At 48.4% G+C, this 18904-nt stretch overlaps 1 protein-coding gene across 1 annotated transcript in view; it reads right to left on the bottom strand.

Annotated features, from left to right (window-relative positions):
- Positions 1–1822: 1822 nt before the first annotated feature.
- Positions 1823–18904, bottom strand: part of KIAA1549L (KIAA1549 like) — a 276665-nt gene continuing 259583 nt past the window's right edge. The window contains 5 exon segments of the mRNA XM_040980268.1: positions 1823–2104; positions 5639–5790; positions 7303–7451; positions 7975–8072; positions 18239–18589. Coding sequence (XP_040836202.1) covers positions 1823–2104; positions 5639–5790; positions 7303–7451; positions 7975–8072; positions 18239–18589 — 1032 coding nt within the window.

Here is an 18904-nt window from a genome sequence, read left to right as displayed (position 1 = left end):
TTTTGCAAGCTGATTTAGGTTTTGGACTATAACAACTGGCCATTGGTAGAAATATACCATATATACACGCAGAAATTACAAAAATACATTTTATTTATAGCCAATTTTTTTTTTAAGTAACAAAAAACTAACACTATGAAAGATCAACCAGCATACTAAAAGGATACTACCTAACATCACCCAGACAAGAGACTTCTTAGGGGATTTTGTAACCACCATCTCGGAACGTTCCAGAAAAGGCAACTGGCCACTGGGAAATAAAACAGCTTCTTTGAAAAGTCTGTGCTTTAACAGTTTGACTCTCCCATTCTAATCAGTTCCATACCTACTCTTCTGTCAACTCGTCAATTTCCACCTTCTTCTTTCAGAAAAGACCAAAGAAACTCATGAGGACAATGGGCAGGATGGACTCAGGAGGGAATGGATACAGCTGAAGCTGGATGGCTCATGGGGGATGGCGAGACAGGATCTCATTCTCCCACAGACACCGTGGAGGCCCCCCTTTCCATGGCTCCCAAGACGGGCGAGGTGACCAAGGCGTTCCCTTCCCTCTCCCCAGTCAGCGGTTGCTCTGCTGCACTGATGGCTAGTTATTGGAGCACACCTTGGTTGTACAAAGCCAAGGCCTTACCCAGAGCTCTGGAGACTGAGTCTCCATGCCAGAGAGAGCGACCTGCAAAGTCACAGTCACATCCATGAAGGTCCTCTTGTGTCCATTAGCACTGGGGAACTGCCCAATTCCTATGCTTTTACAAAGCTTATTTACATTTAGACATCAACCGGTTTTCTACATTCAAAAGCTTCACTCTGCAGAGGTTGCAGCCTGGGAAGACTGTGGATCGATCACCCTTGTTTGGAACAAGAAGTCAACGACCACTGCCTGTGGCGATTCTGGGCAGCACACGCCGGACGATGTTGCTGACGAGGCAAAGTCTTTCGTGTGGAAGCGATTGTATCTGTTCTCCCCACCAAGAGAGAAGCTCCCTTTCTCAGGCTGCTTTCTACGCAGGCTGGCGAGCCACTCCCATGGAGAACTGTTTTTCTTTTGGAGGACTCTGAAGGTGCTTAGCACCAATCTCTTCAGCTGGACACCAACTTGCAGGTCGCCGTTTCTGCAAGGACCGCATCGCTTTAAAAAGTGACAACACAAATCCACCCATTCGGCTCCCCTTCTCTCTGTTTGGGCCTTTGTTCAGTTCACCAGGTGGGGTTGGGGAGGGGAGAGATATAAAAAAAGAGAGAATCCGGACTATTGACAGGTGCAATCATTGGTCCTGATTCTGCGTTCAGTGCACTTGACTCTGAAATAAGAACCTTTAGCGGCAAAGGGACTCTGGGTGGCAGAGTGCCTTGCTCGGCTGAGTGAGTCAGGGTCTCCATGAACAGATGCAATGGTTTGAGAGCAGATGGTCCTGGTGGCAGTGAGAGGGGGCACAGTCTGGTGCTTAATGCACATCCTGCACCCCAGACACAGAAATACGGCTAACATGCAGGGCTTGCTGTGGAGGGGTGATATTCTCCCCCTCCTGGGAACTTGGTAGAATGGGGCCTTGAGTAAGAATCTGCACAGCTGCTAGTACCTCTGTAGGCCAGGGTCCAGAGGCCCCAGCCATAGGCGCTGCACCTTCTTCCATCAGCAGCACGAGCTGGGAATGAGGCCAGCCACGCCAAGGCTTCCTCTGCTTCCCCCACATCTAGCAGCTCACCTTCTCAGAAACAAGGCAAAGGGGGCTCCATGGATCAAGCTCAGTGTTCTTGGCTAAGAACCACAGAATCTGTTTCTGGAGGTCCAGTCTGTCCCCTACACCAGTCGGAGGCATGACTAAACCTGGAACTCAAACATGTCTGTCTGTTTCTTGGCCAACTTGGCCACCTCCTCCCGGATGGCTTTCACCAGGGCGGCGGTGGAGATGTTGGTCAGGGGAGTGTCGGAGGGGTCGTTTTCTGCCAGGCTCTGCTGCGAGGCTGCCGTGGAGGGACCCGGGGCCTGCTCCAGGCTGGGGTGCATGCCTGTTGGCTGGCTGTACTGGCGAGACAGTCTAGAGGGTGAACCCTGCTGGTACCGCGACCGGGGGTAAGCCTCGATGTACCCGGGCAGGGGCACCTGCAGGAGCACCAAGGGAGAGAAGAGAAAGGGACTGGGGTTAGGACACAGGAAGCAGGACACTGGGGTACAATAGTGGACTGAGGTCAAACCAAACTAACTGGAAGGATGCAGAGGTTATGGACTACTTCCGCACACACATAAAACAGGAGTCATTTGATTAGAACATAGGCAATGGGGACTCGCTGTGTATGCTGAATGGATGAATTAAATAGATGTTTGTACCCTTGTTGATGATGTCAGCATGCGTGTGAGTCAGTCTGTGGAACTGCTGGGCAACCTCCTATTCATAAAGGCGTAATCTGGCAGATACAACCGGGGTACTCCAATGCGGGACCTTGGCCGCACACCTGTTAGGATAGGAGTCTGCTCCCAGGGGAGTGTTGTAGTAAAGAACATCAAAGAGGTGGACTCCCAGGAAATGGAGAGGAGACCTTCCACTCCGAGGGGCTGCCTTGGGGATCCAGATGAGGACCCAAGAGAGGGAAGAAGCCAAGGAACATATGTGCCATGTTAATAAGTTTCAGGCTCTAAATTCCCCCATGAGACCCTACAAGGCAGACATGGTGACAGTCAAGGCTGACAGTGGCTCTCTCAAAAGGTGGGATGACACTGATGAAGGGTGGTAACCAACAATCAAGGCCGGGACATGGTCCACACCTTCCAGATGTGGGTGCTATCTCCCTTCTTTCCAAGTCGCCTTTGCCAGTCTGACATTGGTCTAGAGTGGCGGCAAGGTGTTTCTATGCCATTCCACTGGTGTAATGGTGGGCACTACTGATGCTGCTGTCAGCTTTGGGAAAGTGGCCACTCCGGCTCCCGTGTCTGCTGCACACCACCATAGTAAGGAAGCTCCCAGTTGGACAGCCACTGAGGCACTGTCAGGTAGGGCCAGATATTTGCCCCAGGAAGCTGTCACATCCTCTTGCCCTGTGCCTCAATGCCAGCTAAGTGATCCCAGGATGCAGCTTGAAAAACAAGCTGCATCCTGGGATCAGCCAGGGCAGATAAACAAATGACAGGGGAGGTTTCTGCTTCTCCCATCACTGGGGAGTGGATGCCCTGAAGGAGTACCTTTACCCCAGCTGACAACTGGTCCCTCTGAGCTTGCTGCACAGTCTCATGTGCTAATATATCGCTTATCCTGCCCTGCTAGCTCCATGCATGGGCACCCACACCTTCCCTGCTTAACTTCAGGTGATAATTGGGCTCCTGGAAAGATCCACTGAGGCTGCAGCAATCATCTTCCCTCTTAATTAAGAACAACTATCAGCTAACTGGGTCTTCCCACTGAGAAGGCTGCGCTAAGTTCTGGGGAAGGCTAGGTTTCTGCTGGCCGAACCCAAAGGCATCTGGATGTAACACCATGGTTGGCTAAACTGTCTTTTGTTAGAGTCTCAAGGGTGACCCTGGCTGACCATCCAGTGTGCTTTGCACCCAGCAGGCAGGCTGTCAGAGCTGCAGGCTGGCTGCTTGTGGAGTGCCAGTCACACAGCATTTGTTTTCTGCAAAATCTGCATATTGCGTTTAGACTTCAGTGCAGTTACAGAATCAGGGAAGTGCTGCACTGACCCAATCGCCCCCAGGAACAGCAGCTGTTTAGAAAAGCACAAGATGTCAAAGGAACAAACCAAAAGGCCCCAATAGCCAAGAGAGTTCAGCAAGGCCCCACGGGGAGGCCCAGGCTGGAGAGCAGGGACTTCCTCTGGCTCCCCTCCGAGTTTATTGACTCCAGATTGGCAGGCTATTCTAACACGCTCTGCCTCACACGCAGACAACGGCACATTTGGAACAGCACATTTAAGGGCAAGGGCGTGTGACTCACTGAAAGCAAGGACACTGGCAGCAATGGCAGGTGCCAGCTGGGAGCAAGGGCAGACACAGGAAAGTACATGCCGAGCCACACTGATTACTCTAGAAATCACAGCGGCTAAGTGGTCCATTTCCACAGGGGCAAGATCCCACAAATGCCGAATTAATACAATGAGAATTATAACAAGACCGCGTCATTCTTAAAAGACAAACTAAATCATACTGTATCTGGTTATGGTGGGGGGGGATATGGAGAAATGGCATTGTGAAACAGCATGTTAAGCTGCTGCCTACCACCCTGGCATCCCCTATCAGAGCTGCTTGGAGGCCCGGCTGCTCTGCTTCTGATCCAGCTCCCTGCTAATGCTCCTGGAAAAGGAGTGCTTGGGCTCCTGCCACCTGTGTGGGAGACCCAGATGGAGTTCTTGGTTCCTGGCTTCAGTCTTGCCTTGCTACAGCTGTTGTGGCTACTTGGGAAGTGAACCATGGATGGAAGACCTCTCTTTGTTTCTCTGTCTCTCAAACAAGACAAATCTTAAAAAAAAAAGGGGGGGGAGGAGGAAGGCTATCCTTAATTTCAGACGTATTTTCATTCAAAAGAACATATGTTGTTAGCTGTTCTGGAGTGAGAGCAGGCTTTGGTTATAAGCAAAATTTCCCTGGGTATGTAGATGTACTCATAATAATGTTGCCCCTGGTGCTGTGACTGATGTGTGGCGTCACCACGGTGAGGACGACCCCACTGCTGATGCTGCATGGCTACCAAGTATGGAGGTTAGCACAGAGGAGAGAGGACACACACTCTGGTGCACTCATGTTTTTTGCCTCTGGGGTTTATTCCCAATGCTGAGCACAACTGCTAAAATGGTCAACAGCGCCCAAGAGTCTTGGGTCCCACCTGCAGGGACAATCTGTCTTTCCTGGTGCTGTGGAGGTAGGGGAGGTGTCTCCTGGAAACTGGGCCTTCTGGTCTGTATGTATGCATGTGTGTGTTTGCACAGACGAGCCCTTGACTGGTGACATGGAAGGTGAACTCCAGGTTGGTATCAGCTGGGTCATGTCCACTGTGCCAGGTATTCTTGTAAGAAGCAGAAACCTTGGGACCAGGTCCAGCCAATCCTTAGCCACAACCAGTCATAAAGGTTTAGGATGTATCTAAGTGCAAGACCCATGAGTTTTGAATGCTTCTTTATGAAGGCACTTCATCTACAATTCTCTGGTCTCTGACAGCTAGAAGAGATGAGTTTCCTGACTGTTTTGGTGCTAGCAGGTGCAGGTTTGAACTTTTGACCTCGACACTGTACTAGCTGTGTGGTCTTAGAGCAGACCTCGGTTTCTTCACCTGCTAAGATGGGAGTCAGGGTGGAAACAGTCTGCAAACTAGCCATTGGACAGCATGGGGTGATTAAGTAAGGAAATACAAGTAGCACGTGTCAGGCGGCTTTTGGCACAGAGTAGGAAACACTCAACAAGTGGGAGCTATTTTTAGCAAAATGTACTTGGTTAAAGTTGCTTTGTTGGGAAGGGGTGGAACCAGCAGGCCTCAAGACAAGGCCATCCTGCCTTGCCACACCACTTTCTTCAACGGGACATGTCTAGCATCTGGTTAGTGTGAAGGGGGCTGAAACCCATGAGACACGCAGTTTCAGATTTTCATCTTATTTTCTCCCAGAAGTTCAGCCAGCAGCTGCAAGATTACTAGGTAATTAGCCAAGGTCTCACCGAATCAGCCCACTGACTGGGCAGCTCGTTCTCTCCCGCGTAGGACATCCAGGCCTGGTTCCTGTAGGATGAGGGAGGCGTTGGGATGAAGTAGCCGGTGAACCCAGGTCTGTTGGCAGCTGGGATGGCGAACACCGCTGGCACCGTGTTACCTAGCATGAGGGACACCCACAGAGGAGATGAGTGGAGACTGATTTCTCGGACCCAGCCGTTTGAGAACCAAACAAAGCCAGGTTCATGGGTTCCCTGGCTGTCTGCTGGGCTTGAAGTCCTGTAAAACCAGGTCTGACGTATGGGAGCTGGCTCTAGACTGGGACATGAAGCTCTGGGGCTGAAACTAAATAGAATAGAGGCACTCTGGATGTGACAACTGGGACCCCAAGCAACAGAACCACAAGGAGGGCAGACTGTGGTGGGGCCTGGCTTTCTGTCTGTGGAATTCTTTCAGGGCCATTGAAGATGGCTGAGCAGGTGGTGCACCACTGCTCCAGGGCACGGACCTACAGGCGAAGTGGGGCTATGAGGCAGCCTTGTGTTCTCTTTGCCAGGGCCTGTACCCCCTGGCAGTACAAGAAATCCTCCTTCTCACTTCACCAACTGCAGCATGGGCTAAGAGTGTCTGGACTCTTTCACTGCCCATCCTCCAAGGTGGCAATCTTCCTCCCAACCCTCGCATCCTGCCAACAACAGCACCTACCCAGGTGGGAGGAAGCTGGGGAAGCCCTGGGGGACTCTGGCAGTGACCTTGGTTAGGGAACAGGAGGGCAGACGTCCTAGGGGCGGACAGAAGGAGCAGCAGACTTCCTCTTGCACCCCAACCTTGTCAGTGTAGAGGTCGTCATCGGCTGTGACTTCCACCTGGCTTCCCGGAGGCGTGAGCCTCAACCCCGCTATGGAGACCACGTGGATTCTCCTACAGCAGCCAACCCATGCTGAGCTCCTGGCAGGAGCAAATGACCCCTGGCCATCCAGAGATCTTCCTCCGGGAGGACATGCAGTTTTAAAGAGCCACGAAGAGAAATTGAATTCATTCATTTGGTGACATTTCTGTGTACCAGAAAACCTCCAGTAGGTGCTGGCAGCTGGCAGCTTGTACAGGCTAGCCCTGTATATCTGCAGCAACCTGGGGAGACCTTGAAGATGACATCACTTCCAAAGAAATAAAGTACAAAAGCAGCTGTACAGTAGGCTATCCCTTATGCAAATAAAAATGCATAAAACTCAGGGTGCTGAACAAACGTTCATGGAAACTAGAATGAAAAGTTTGTTTTGGTACAAACATGTCGTAAGTCTGTGCACAGTTTTTTCATCACGCATGCTTTCCATGAGTTGCCTGAAGTGCTTATATTCATGCACAGCAAAAGAACTAAGCACAGGGGTCACCTTTAGGGAGATGGGGAATGAGATGTGGTAGATAGCAATGCTTAAGGATTAAAAAAATCAAGTTTCCTGAACACTGACAAAGCGTTAATATTCACCCAGGCTGCTGCATGCTTTGATGTTTCGTCTGATCGCTGTGCTGGTCAGGGCTACTGAGGGAACCCAGGCATGCACTGGCTTTTAGGTCTGTGGGTAGTAGGGAGCAAGCAGGGCGGCTGTGTGAAGCTGTGAAGGACAGGAGCCCAGCAGCAGGTGCCTGAGGCCATGTGGTTTGTTCTGCCCACCTGAGTAATTTAGAGGTGACTGATCCAACTGTGCCACTGCAACAGGACCTCGAGACACCTGGGTGAAGGAGGCGCTGTCGTGCAGCTGGGCCTGCTCTGGGCCCGCAGACTCTGTCATTCTGCTTTTGCTGCCGATGTCTGAGGTGGACCTGCTGGGACAGAACGGCCATGTTAGTGCTGTCCCCAGATCTTGGGCTATGGTCCAGACAAGAGGAGTGGCCTCCCACCTGTAGGAACCAGCAGCTGGTTGTAAGTCCCATAAGGGTAGTGTGGGGTTGTGTCAGGACTGATTTGTCCCTACAAAACACACAAGGGCACCACCAACACGATGGAATCAAGAGGTGGGTGCCCTGACACATCCAGGCCTGGCCATAAGTAGCAGAGGGTCTTCTGGGCTTGTGGCAGACAGAGCTTGACTCATTTATTTGGTGTCCAAGGTCAAGGTAAGAACAGCTGACCTTGGGCTTCTTTGACTGGATTCTCAAGGACTTTGTATCTGGAAACATAGGCAATCTGATCACCTCGTGGTGGTGTTGCTTCCTTTGTAGCATTGGGGGTGCCTCAGGCTGGGGCAGGAAGGTACCTCTCAGGTACTGCTCTCCACAACCCCCATCTGCACAGGACCAGATCATTTCCAAATAACCCAGGGAAGCCAAGAAAGGAACACATTACCGTCGGAGAGAAGCCACCGCCACGGGGCCGGTTCGGGGTGGTACTGGTGGAGGTGGGGAGCCCATGACCATCTCCGGAAGCTGGGAGAATCTGTAAGCCTGGGAAGAGACAAGCCAGCAGAGGGCATGTGTTACAATGGTGTTGGGTGGCAGCCAGGTCAGCTGCCAAGGGCCGGCTTCCCTCGCTTCCCCAGACTGTTCCCTGGAGTCCTCCGGCTTCTCTCCTACCTGGTTCCCCTCTGTTGGGGTGGCTGCACTCACTCAGCTCTTCATTTGCTCCTGGCTCCTGACAAGTTCTTTTCCTTTACGTGTATCTGTGAATTTTTTTCCCCAGGTCTTCCATGTTCCCTCTTTTGTCTCACCCGCCCAGCCCTATTCTCTTCTAGAGCTCGAGGTAGAGATTCTTGTGGTCATTCTTACTCTCAGATATTAGATTGTGCTTGTTGTTTACCAAAGTGACTGTCATCTCAGGCTGGGTGAGAAAGGCTCTGCTTTCAGTCATAGCCACCTGTCTGCAACAGTGCGTGGTGTCTGAGGGGACAGAAAAACATACTAATTGAATGAATGAATGAATGAATGAAGGCATCACTGATTGTGTTTCACTTTCTTTCTTATGGAAGGCTGGTGACACGTGGGGAAAGGTGTGGAAGATCTGATGAACACACTTGAGGTCCCTAAGTAAGTTAGGCGACCCCTCTGGCCTTCAGGATCTTTATCTTCTTGTGAAATGATGACAAGGATGCTTTGCTCAGAGGATCAGGGGAGTCTCTGCATGTGTAAGTATTGTGCAATCTCTAAAGCACAATTCAAAAGGATTAGAATTGTCACAGAAGTAAAGGCTTTTATCAACATGTGAGGGGACAGAGGAAAAATGGACAAGGATGAACAGGATCTAAAAGAGCCAGCCCATAATCTCCTTTAGCGAAGAAAAAAAAAATTCTGAAGTGCTCCTTCGGGAGACAAAGCTTAGCTGATCTCTCATCTCTTTCTTTAGACATTATGTTGCCAGATCTGCTAAAGAACAAGAGGATATGACTTGAAACCTGAAGGCATTTGGGCAAAAAGTAGCAGCCCCGGGAATCTTTCAGCAGGAATCTTGAACTGAACGAGGCCTCCCTCTCAGAACACAGAGAGCATGCTGTAGTAGGGGCCAGCCCACTCCATGACACGGTGCAGGCCCTGGACACAACACCCACACTGTGAACACCGCAAACTCTGGGCCTCTCTCCTCCCTTACCCCTCGCAACAAGCTAAAACAAAAGCATGAGATGAAACCAGAAGAGGAAATAGAGACCAGCACATATGAAAGGGAGTGGGGCCTGGAGGACAGATGCCATGGTGAAGATGTGATAAGAGACCAAGCCTTGGAGCACCACCATCAAGCTGGTTGACCCTGAGAATGTGGTCTAGCATTGGTCCCTTCTGGGCAGGGAGGTCACAGGTTCAAGGGAAAGCTGTTGTTACTGCTCTGAAGGAACAGCATCCCTCAAGTGGGCTTCAGGACTAATACACATTGAAATGTAGCCAAGAGGGGCTCAGGATCTTTAACTACAAAATACATCAGGAAAGAGAAGTTGAAAGTCAGCCCAAAATGCAAATGGCAGATGTAGAGCTTTAAGGAAATTGGAATTAGAAATTTCCAGTTACAAAACAAAGAATAATAACATAAGAATTTGTTAAAATGATTGCCCAAACAGACAATTATGATCAGAAATGTCCAGGAAGATTTGAAAGAGAACAAATAGATGTTTTAGAAGGAAAACATAATTATTGAAACAAAATAGTCAGTGTAGGGAAATTAACTAATAGCTTAATCAAGGACAAAGAGATAATGAATAAACCAGAAAATGGAATTTGAGAAATAACTGAGAAAGAAACACAAAGATACAAGGAGACAGAGGCTTTGCAAGAGGAGTAAATTATAGAGCGGGTGTAGGAGCAGTTCTAATACGCAGCTCATCTAAGTTCCAAAAGAGAGAAGTGGGACAATGGGGAGAGATGATGTTTGAATACTGTATGAAGAATAATTTCCCAGAGTGGATAAAATAAGTAAATTGACAATTTCAGGAAGTATAATCTATCCCAAGGAAGATAAATGAAATATAGCACACATGTAAACACACCGCCGTGAAGTGGCAGAATATCAAAGAGAAAGACTATTTTAAGAGCAGCTGGAGAGAAATGATCAGGAAGGATGTGGCAGACTTGAAAAGCAAACACAAATGCACAGTGCATTAGGCTGGCTGCCATCCCATATCAGAACACTCCACTTCTGGTCCCAGGTGCACTAATGTGCCTGGCAAGGTAGCTGAAGATGGCCATGTGCTTGGACCCATGGTACCCTTACAGGAGACCCAAATGGAGATCCTGGCTTCTGCCTGGCCTAACCTGGGCCATTATGAACATCTGGGGAGTGAACCCTAGCAGATGAAACTCCCCTAACCCATTCCCAGGCCACATGCAGGGAGCTGCATGGGGAAATGGAGGAGCTGGGATGTGAACCAGTGCCCAATTGTGCGCAAGGCAAGGATTTAGCCACTGAGCCATTATGCCAGGCCCCAGCAATCCACTTCTATGGCCACATCACTCAACTTTTCTGAATCTGCTTTTACTTCCTTGTTCAGGAATTAAGGCATTGCCCAGATCATGAGTGTCCATACATTTTTTTTTTTTTAGCCCTGAAGTCATCCCGGCAGGCTGGAGAGCAGAGCTGCTCCGGCTAGAGTTGGAGAGGGATGGTCCTCGTGCAACTGCAGCTCATCGCTCACCTGCCAATGACTGCCTTGAATCCTGCGGCTTTGCAGACTAAAAGGTGCTGCAATTCTTTCAGCATCACCTGCCACGATCACTCATAAATCCACAACAAAAGTGCTCCTTCCCCAAGAGTGGGAATAGGTAGCTGCCTTGTCTCTCTTCCACCTGTGTACGCTATTCAACAGAAGAGCCAGACCTTCTATTTTTATCTCTGCTTCTTGAAAGGCTTATTCTGTAGCCCATACTGTTTACCAGCCAGGGGAAAGCTTTCTCCACCTTGTAGTCTCTGCTATAGCGGTTCACCTGGGAAATAGGTTCAGCTTCTGAACTTCCAACCTTCCACCTGGCAGCAAGGGCATGCTATTCATGGGGAGGGTTTTTTTTTTTTTTCCTTCACGTAATTTCAGAAACTTCTTTTGCCAGAATCCTTAGGCTCTCAGGGCAGTCCATGTAGAAGAGGTGGGGGGGCGCAGTCAGATGCAGTACAAAATTCCCTGTTCCTATGGACAGGCGTGGAGGGGCCTGGTGGTGAGGAGGGCTGAAGGCAGGGCCTACAGTGGGCCGACTGGTGGTGGTAATGTGGTGGGGAACCTGCTGCAGAGGGGGAGGTGTTGGGGAGAGGAGGAGGGATTAGTTGTTTTGCTTGTCTTTAGGCAGAAAGAAGAGAAAAAAACAAAGCTATAACATCCCCAGCATTAATGTGTCTTTTACGAAGAGTAATAGGTAGAAATGTGTCTTTCACAAATTTCATGAAAAACAACATTAACAGCTGTTTGTTTCAATGCAAAAGGTTTCGAAGTCCACACATCCAGGCATGGCTTTATTTGAGAGGCAGAGCTGGTGATGGTGGTGTGTGTGGGGTAGGGGGGGAGGGGTGGGGTGGGGTGGGGTGGGGAGGGGTGGGGTGGGGTGGGGAGGGGAGAGAGAGCGAGAGGGAGGGAGAGAGAGAGAGAATCTTTTGTTTCCTGGGGTTCGCTCCTCCCAAAATGAGAGCCAGGGCTGAGCCAGGCCAAAGGGTAGCAGTTACTCAAGCCTTCATGGGAGCCTCCCAGGATCTGCACTAACACGATGCTAGAGCCGGGAACCAAGCCAGGTGCCTTGATGTGGAATGCTGTTCACCGTAATTGGCACCCTAACCACTGGGCTAAACAGCCCCCTTACAAGGTTTTTATCATAATGCATATTTCCATGAGCTTCCAGACGATCCCTCATATGCACCGACTTCAAATTTTTTTGTATCCAAACAGATGTGTCTTTTAATTCCACTTTTCACAAAGCCTTTGAATTTCCTTTGTACACAATGTTTTCTCACATTGTGGCTAGCACTATGACGTTGTAGGGTAAGCTGCTGCCTATAGTGCTGACAGAAGTCTCAGCTGCTCTGATCTAGCTCCCTGCTACCGTGCCTAGGAAAGCAATGGAGGATGGCTCAAGTCCTTAAGCCTCTGCACCCATGTGGAAGACCCTGAAGAAGTGCTGGGCTACTGACTTTGGCCTGGCACAGCCCTGACCTCTCTCTGCAACTCTATTTTCCAAAAAATAACTAACCTATTATTTTTCCCCCAAATTCCCTCATACTGAATGGAAATTTATGAGATCACACTCTTAAGGCTTGGGTATTTAAGTATTCATCAGAACCTGGAGAGCAACTAGACAACTTCCTTTAGCTGTGGATGCTGAGTATGGGCTTCAAGTGGTAGACAACTCCAGTTCTGCCACTTACATCTGGATAGTAGCTCTTTGCATCCAGGAGTTTGACATCCATCAAGTCAACCACCCAAGATGAAAAATGTCCTGAAAAAGTACATCCATACTGAACACATATAGAGTTGTTACAATAGAGTGTAACAACTATTTACACAGCACCCACATTATCTCATGTATCAGAAGCACCTGGAGATGGGTTCAAGACCACAGGAAGAGGAGTGCAGGTTTTTCTACAATCCCTGCACCATGTGAGATGAGTAGTTTCCCATTCTGGGATCCACAGGGAGCCCTGTTCCCAAACCCCAGTGCATACAATTACATGAAGCTTCTCCAAGCCTCCTTTCTTGCTGAGTCCTTGGAGAGCCCTCCTCTGGCGGCAAAGCCAACGTTCCTGGAGCACTTAGCTTGACGCCTGACAAAGATGGGGAGCTCCACAGGTGGCAACGGTGGCTGCTGTTCCTGTTGCTGCTGTTGGCATTCATTCCCTCTGTTCAGCGCCTTGCGGGCAGGCATTGTAGCCCTTGCTGTGTCTCTCAGAATCCCCTACTCTGTTGCCATCAGGAAGTCTGTAGCATGTTTTTATGCTACTTGGCACAACCCCATTATGGCCGTTAGTGAAACGGGATTGGCTCTTGGGCATCAAATCTAATTTCTTCATAGATTCCAGAGTAAAATATGATCAGGGAAGAACGGTCACGCTTCCAGAAGTAACCATTCCTACGATACAATCGCCATCGTCCCGCCCTTGCACATTTAAACTACTCGCTTCTAATTGTCTCCAAGTAGAGCAAAGAGACAAGTAATCACAGTTACCATTCTGAATTGCCACCCTTTCTACTGATGTCCACGTTATCATAGCACAAGGGGGCTCTGATGATTATTGAGAATCATTTTTGCCACTGTGAATTATTAGTTATTTTGTCCTTTCTTAAAATAGGGACCATGAAAGTCACTGGAAAAGACAGAAGTCTTAATACCCAAAAGAGTTGTCTTTAATATTGTTCTGGTTTGAGGCTACCATGGTGGTATAGCAGGCTATCCCCATGTGGGTACCAGCTGCTCTGCTTCCCATCTAACTCCCTGTTAATGCCTGGGAAAGCAGTGGAGGATGGCTCAAAGCCTTGGGATCCTGCACCATGTGGGAGACCTGGAATGGGCTCTTGGCTCCCAGCTTTGGATCAGCCCAGCTCTGGCTGCTGCAGGCACTTAGGGTATAAACCAGCAGATGGAGGATCTTTCTCCCTCTCTGTAACTCTGACTTTCAAATAAAATAAATAAATATTTAAAAATAAAAACAAATTAAAAACATATTGCTTTGGTTTGATGTCTTATCCCTCTGCTGCATTACTTCTCTGTCCTTTGTTTTCGTCCTTCTTGGCATAACTGCTAAACACGCAATTACAACAGACAGAATCACTCTGTTTTTCTAGTGACCCACAATGCATGCTTTTAGATGGTGTTATCAAATTAAGATATAAAGGATATGGACTGTGGCATCATCTTGCCTGTCACTGGTGAATGGGCTTGTCCTGGATGCCAAGATTTTCTTATTAAACTCCAGGACTCGTTGGGGATGCTAATCAGAAGAGAATTGTCTTTAACCAAAAGCTAATGCTTTCTGGGACCCAGTGTGGGGGCATCCAGGTATGATTTTAAGAGTTAACAGAGCAGCAGCAGGAGTCATGGTCTGTAGGCAGTAGACAGGACAGTGGCCCCAGTGGATAAGCCACCACTTGGGACACCCACTTCCCAAACTGGAGTGCCTGGGCTCCAGGGGAGGCTTCACTCTGGAGTCTAGTTCCTGTTACGATGTATCCAGGGAGGCAGCAGGTGATAGCTCACATATTTGGGTCTCTGTCACTCATGCAGGAGATCCAGAGTGCGTTCCCTACTCCTGTCTGTGGCCTTTGGCCACGCGCACTGCTCAGGGCTGTGGTGATCTAAGGAGTGAGCCGATGGATTCAAGATCTCTTTTTGTTGTGTGTGTGTGTTTCACTCTGCCTTTCAACTAAATAAAATGAAATAAAGGGAGATCCATTAAGAAATACAAGGAAGGAATAGTTTGATAATGATGACTATTATTTGTTGGGTCCCTTGATATATTGGACACTATACCAGTTACTCTGATTAAATCAGTTAATAACTGTTGGTATTAGGGAGGTGCCAGGATGGCATTAAGTATTTCACATGAATTATCATTTCATCTTCACTCCAGCCTTATTACCACCACTTCGTGGCCCAGGGGCCTGAGGCACAGAGCTGCAGCTCCTTGCCTGAGGTTGTGTACCTGGTAGCCACCCTCCTAGGGAAAGACGAATGTAGAGACCTGCTGACATAGAGACTAGGAGGACTGAGCCAGTGGCAATCACTAGAGAGTGGGTCAACATCAAAGTGCTGAGATCAGGGTGTTTACTCTGTATCCAGGAAGATCCAAAGAAGGCAGGTACCAATTTAATGTGCGATTAGTGGGGCACTGTCATCCTGAGAACTATAATACAACTGTCACAAGAAAGTAGGTTACAACAACAGAGATTGAAGGCCAAGTGGGACTTTTTTTCTTTCTGATAAAAGACACTTAGACTCCAGACTGACGGGCAGGTGGCAAGTGGTGGCCTCCAGTGTCTGGTACTTCTCTGCAGGGTACCCACCAATTATCCCCATGGTAAGAGGCAAGAGCATATTCTTGAGGTGTAAGCTTGACCCCCAACTCTGTTTTATCTTAAAAATCCTGTTAAAAAATTAAAGGGCATTTAGAAAGACGCTCAACATCACTGATCACTAGGGAAGTAAAATCCAAGCAATGATGGGATGGCAGCCCCCCATCCTAAGGATACTGCTATAAAAACAGAAAATACATGTTGGTAAGGATTTAGAGAAATTGAAAGTCCAGTGCGCTGCTGGTGGGAATGCAAAAGAGTGCTGCCATGGTGGGGAAGCTATTTGATAGTTCCTCAAACAATTAAAAATAGGATTCCAGGGGTGGGCATATGACAGGGTGCTAAGACAACAGTTAAAAAGCCTGTACCTGTGCCTGGCTCCTCATCCCAGCTTCAGGCAGTGATGACAGCTCATATAACCATATTTCTGCCTCCCATATGAGAGACCTGGGTAGCATTCCTGGCTACCAGCTTCTCCACAGCTCAGCTTTGACCACTGCAGGTATTGAGGGATGAACTCAATGGACAGGAGCTTTCTGTCTCTGTTTTCTTCTCAAATGAATGAAAAGTTAAATAAACAGAATCCCATCTGATCCTACAGTTCCACTGCTGGTTACAGACTCAAAACAATGGAAAGCCAGGAATAGAGGAATGTACACAGTGCAATTCACCAGGAAGCAACTTGAAAGCCTCTTGATAGAGGAGTGACTATCAAGGAAGGACATTCTGATACATGCGACAGCATGGAGGTCACACTAAATGAAATACACCAGCCATTACCACAGGGTATCTCAAAGAACTCACGGGAAAATGGAATTTCAAGATGTCTCCTTTGGGGAAGGAGAAACTTTGGCATCCATGCACACTTGTCCTGTAACTGACATCATCCATGAAGACTCCCAATGTGAATGCATTTCTCTGAGGCACTCAGAGTAGTCAGACTCACAGAACAGAGTGGGACGTTGGCAGCCACGGTTATGGGTGGGAAAAAGAGAGTTGCCTTTTAATAAATAGTTTCATGTAAGATGAAGAGTTCTGGACATTGGTTGGATGATGATGTGAATGTGCTTGAAGCTATTGTCCTGCATACCTAAAAACAACACATTTTATGTTATATGGACAATGTCCCTATTGTAGCACAGTGATTAAGCTGCCTCTTGGGATGCTGGCATCCCTGGTTCAAGTCCTGGCTACTCAGCCTCTGATGTGGGTTTCTGCTAATGTGTATCTTGGGAGGCAGCCAATGGTGACTCAGGTATCCGTGTCCTTGTCACTTTTCTGAGATCCTGGCTCCTGGCTTCAGCCTGGCCCAAGCCATGGGTGCTGTCAGCATTTGGTGAATGAATCAGCAAATGAAAGTTTGTTTTCTCTCTGTCATTTCGCTTTTCAAACAAATAAATTAATCAAACTTTAAAAAACATGATGTCCCTCATTTATTCATTCAGCTTCCTTTATTGTCTGAACTCTGAATTTGCCATCAGCAGAGATTTTAGGGACCGCTGGTTTTCCTTCTGGTGATGGATTTTCCCCCCCAAATTGGCTTTTACCTCCTGGAAGGCCATGAAGACCAGCGAACATCAGTGTTCAGGCCCCCTGGTCATCCAGGTTGTTAAGTTAGTGTCTAATCATAAAGAAGCTGTGAGCTTGATTGATAAGAATTAGATTTCTGGGATCTGATTCCTCTCCCGTGAAAAGACGGAAATTCTGCACTGCCAGTCCATGGAGGAAGACTTGCATTGATGATGACTCTGAGCCCAGCCACCTTACCTCAGAGGTTCAACTGGAATGAACTTCTCTCTCTCCTACCAATGCTCAATGCACTGACTAGGGTGCAGGGTAGGGAGAGAAAGGCTGGGCAAGACAATGCCATTCAAAGAGTGGGAGCCAGGCAGAAGCATGACTCAAATACCAGGGTGGGCACCGAGCAAACGAGTAAAAATGAGAGAGAGAGAGAGAGAGAGAGAGAGAGAGAGAGAGAGAGAGAGAGAGATGGAAGGATTAAGAATAATTCCCAGCAAGATATTTTAGCAACCTGCAGAGAGAATCTTCCCATGGGATAGTAAGAAGATTTTCACTCCAGTGTGCAGGCTACAAATGACAGAGCATCATCAAGTACCTAATTAAGTCCCAGAGTAGAGTGGATATTAGGGTTAGGGGCCCAAGCCATGGGTGCCTGAAATAGCCTACTATAAATGAAAAAACATGGGTAGAAAGGCAACACAGCACAAGGCACAATAGCTCACTTCTGGTGCAAGAACATGGGCCCTGGGACCAAATCACCTAACCGTGGGTCTCAGCTCTGCCACTTGAATGAGCTGTGTAGCCTCAGTTTCCTCACCTGTAAAATAGGCCCAAAATCAGTACCTATTTCTGAGGCCTGTTGTGAAAGATAAATGAAAGCATACATAAGTAACTCTTGGGTCAGTACCCAGGACCAGGAATGACTGACAAAACTATCAAGGAATAAGCCCTGGAAATAGGGCATAGAACATTATGGGTGAAAAATCATAATACACAAAGCATTGTCTATTATGGCCTACAGCTTAACAAACTGAGTCTGTCTTTTTAAAAAGGGATGTAGATGGTGAACAACATGCAAACTAATGCAAACTGCTATGTAAATCATGGAAGCTTTATCCAACACAGAAGCACAATCACTATTAAATGAAACAATGGTCAACACTTCCATAGCATTTACTATGGATCTGACCTTCTTGTACCATTACAATAACGCTAAGAAGTAAAGTTACTTGTCTTCCTTCACCCGTAGAGATTTAGTCAAGGCAGCTGGCTCAAAGCTGAGGCTTCTAACCATTTGGGCTATACAGCCCTTTAACATGTGGCTTGGGGATGCCTTTCAACATTTGAAATTAAAGCGTAAGAACTCATCAGTGCAAGAAGAATGCGCCTTACAGGAGGGCTTGTAGAAAAGGAAATCATTCTGAAACACACTGCAGCTGGACCTAAGGGCGTCCTGAGTGCCTCACCTATGGGAATAGAAGGCCTGGCTTTGGATCATGGGAGGAGGATGACAGCTTGGCCAAGTTTGTCCCCAGACGTCAAAATGACTCACCACTTGAGTCCCTGCCTTTGAGTCTTCCTTTACCCACCACCACTGGCCCACACGGGGCAGGACATGTGACTTACCGGCCGGGGCAGGCTGTATTGGTACATTTCTGGGCGGTAGGTTGGCACCCACTGTACCCCAGCTCTGGGCCGTGTCATGGTCCCTGGAGCACTGGTCACCACCTCGGAGTAGGGGAGGTGCTGCGCTGAGCCGTAGGCCTCCTGGTGCCGGCTCTGGCCTGCGTGGCCTGCAGATGCCAGGCTGAAGGCCTCCTCCAGAAGCATGTGCATCTGCTGCCTGACCTCATCGATGGATGGCTGTGAACTCAGTGTGGATGTCTCTGAGTGGCCCTTCACCTGGCGCGACCTGGCGTAGCCCCGGGGCTCGTGAACTCTGTCAATGTTGGTCTCTTCTATGATTTCTGGTTCAGTCTGCGGGACAAAACAAAGTGCATTGGCTCATTAGTGAACTTCCCTTCCCAGCAAGGCAGTCTGTGACTGACTCCAATAACACATTCCTTGAGACTGTAGATGTGGTGCTTCTAATTGGATTTTAACCATAGGCATCCTGGCCAGGATCCTCAGTGCAGTGGGAATCGGCTCTACCAGGCAGGCCACCCTCCAGTTCCATTGTGCACTTCAGATATCCAGAGCTCCATCAATGTTGCAGGCTCTGCTAATTAGCATGCTAATGGAAAAAAAAACGCCTTTGTTGATGGAATTATTGATATTCTCTAAAATCTTTGA

This window comes from Ochotona curzoniae, unplaced genomic scaffold, assembly GCF_017591425.1.
Source record: "Ochotona curzoniae isolate NIBS_2020 unplaced genomic scaffold, NIBS_Ocur_1.0 contig_3432, whole genome shotgun sequence".
Taxonomy (NCBI): domain Eukaryota; kingdom Metazoa; phylum Chordata; class Mammalia; order Lagomorpha; family Ochotonidae; genus Ochotona; species Ochotona curzoniae.
Note: the sequence above shows the minus strand (reverse complement) of the source record. Positions and strands in the feature narration are given on the sequence as shown.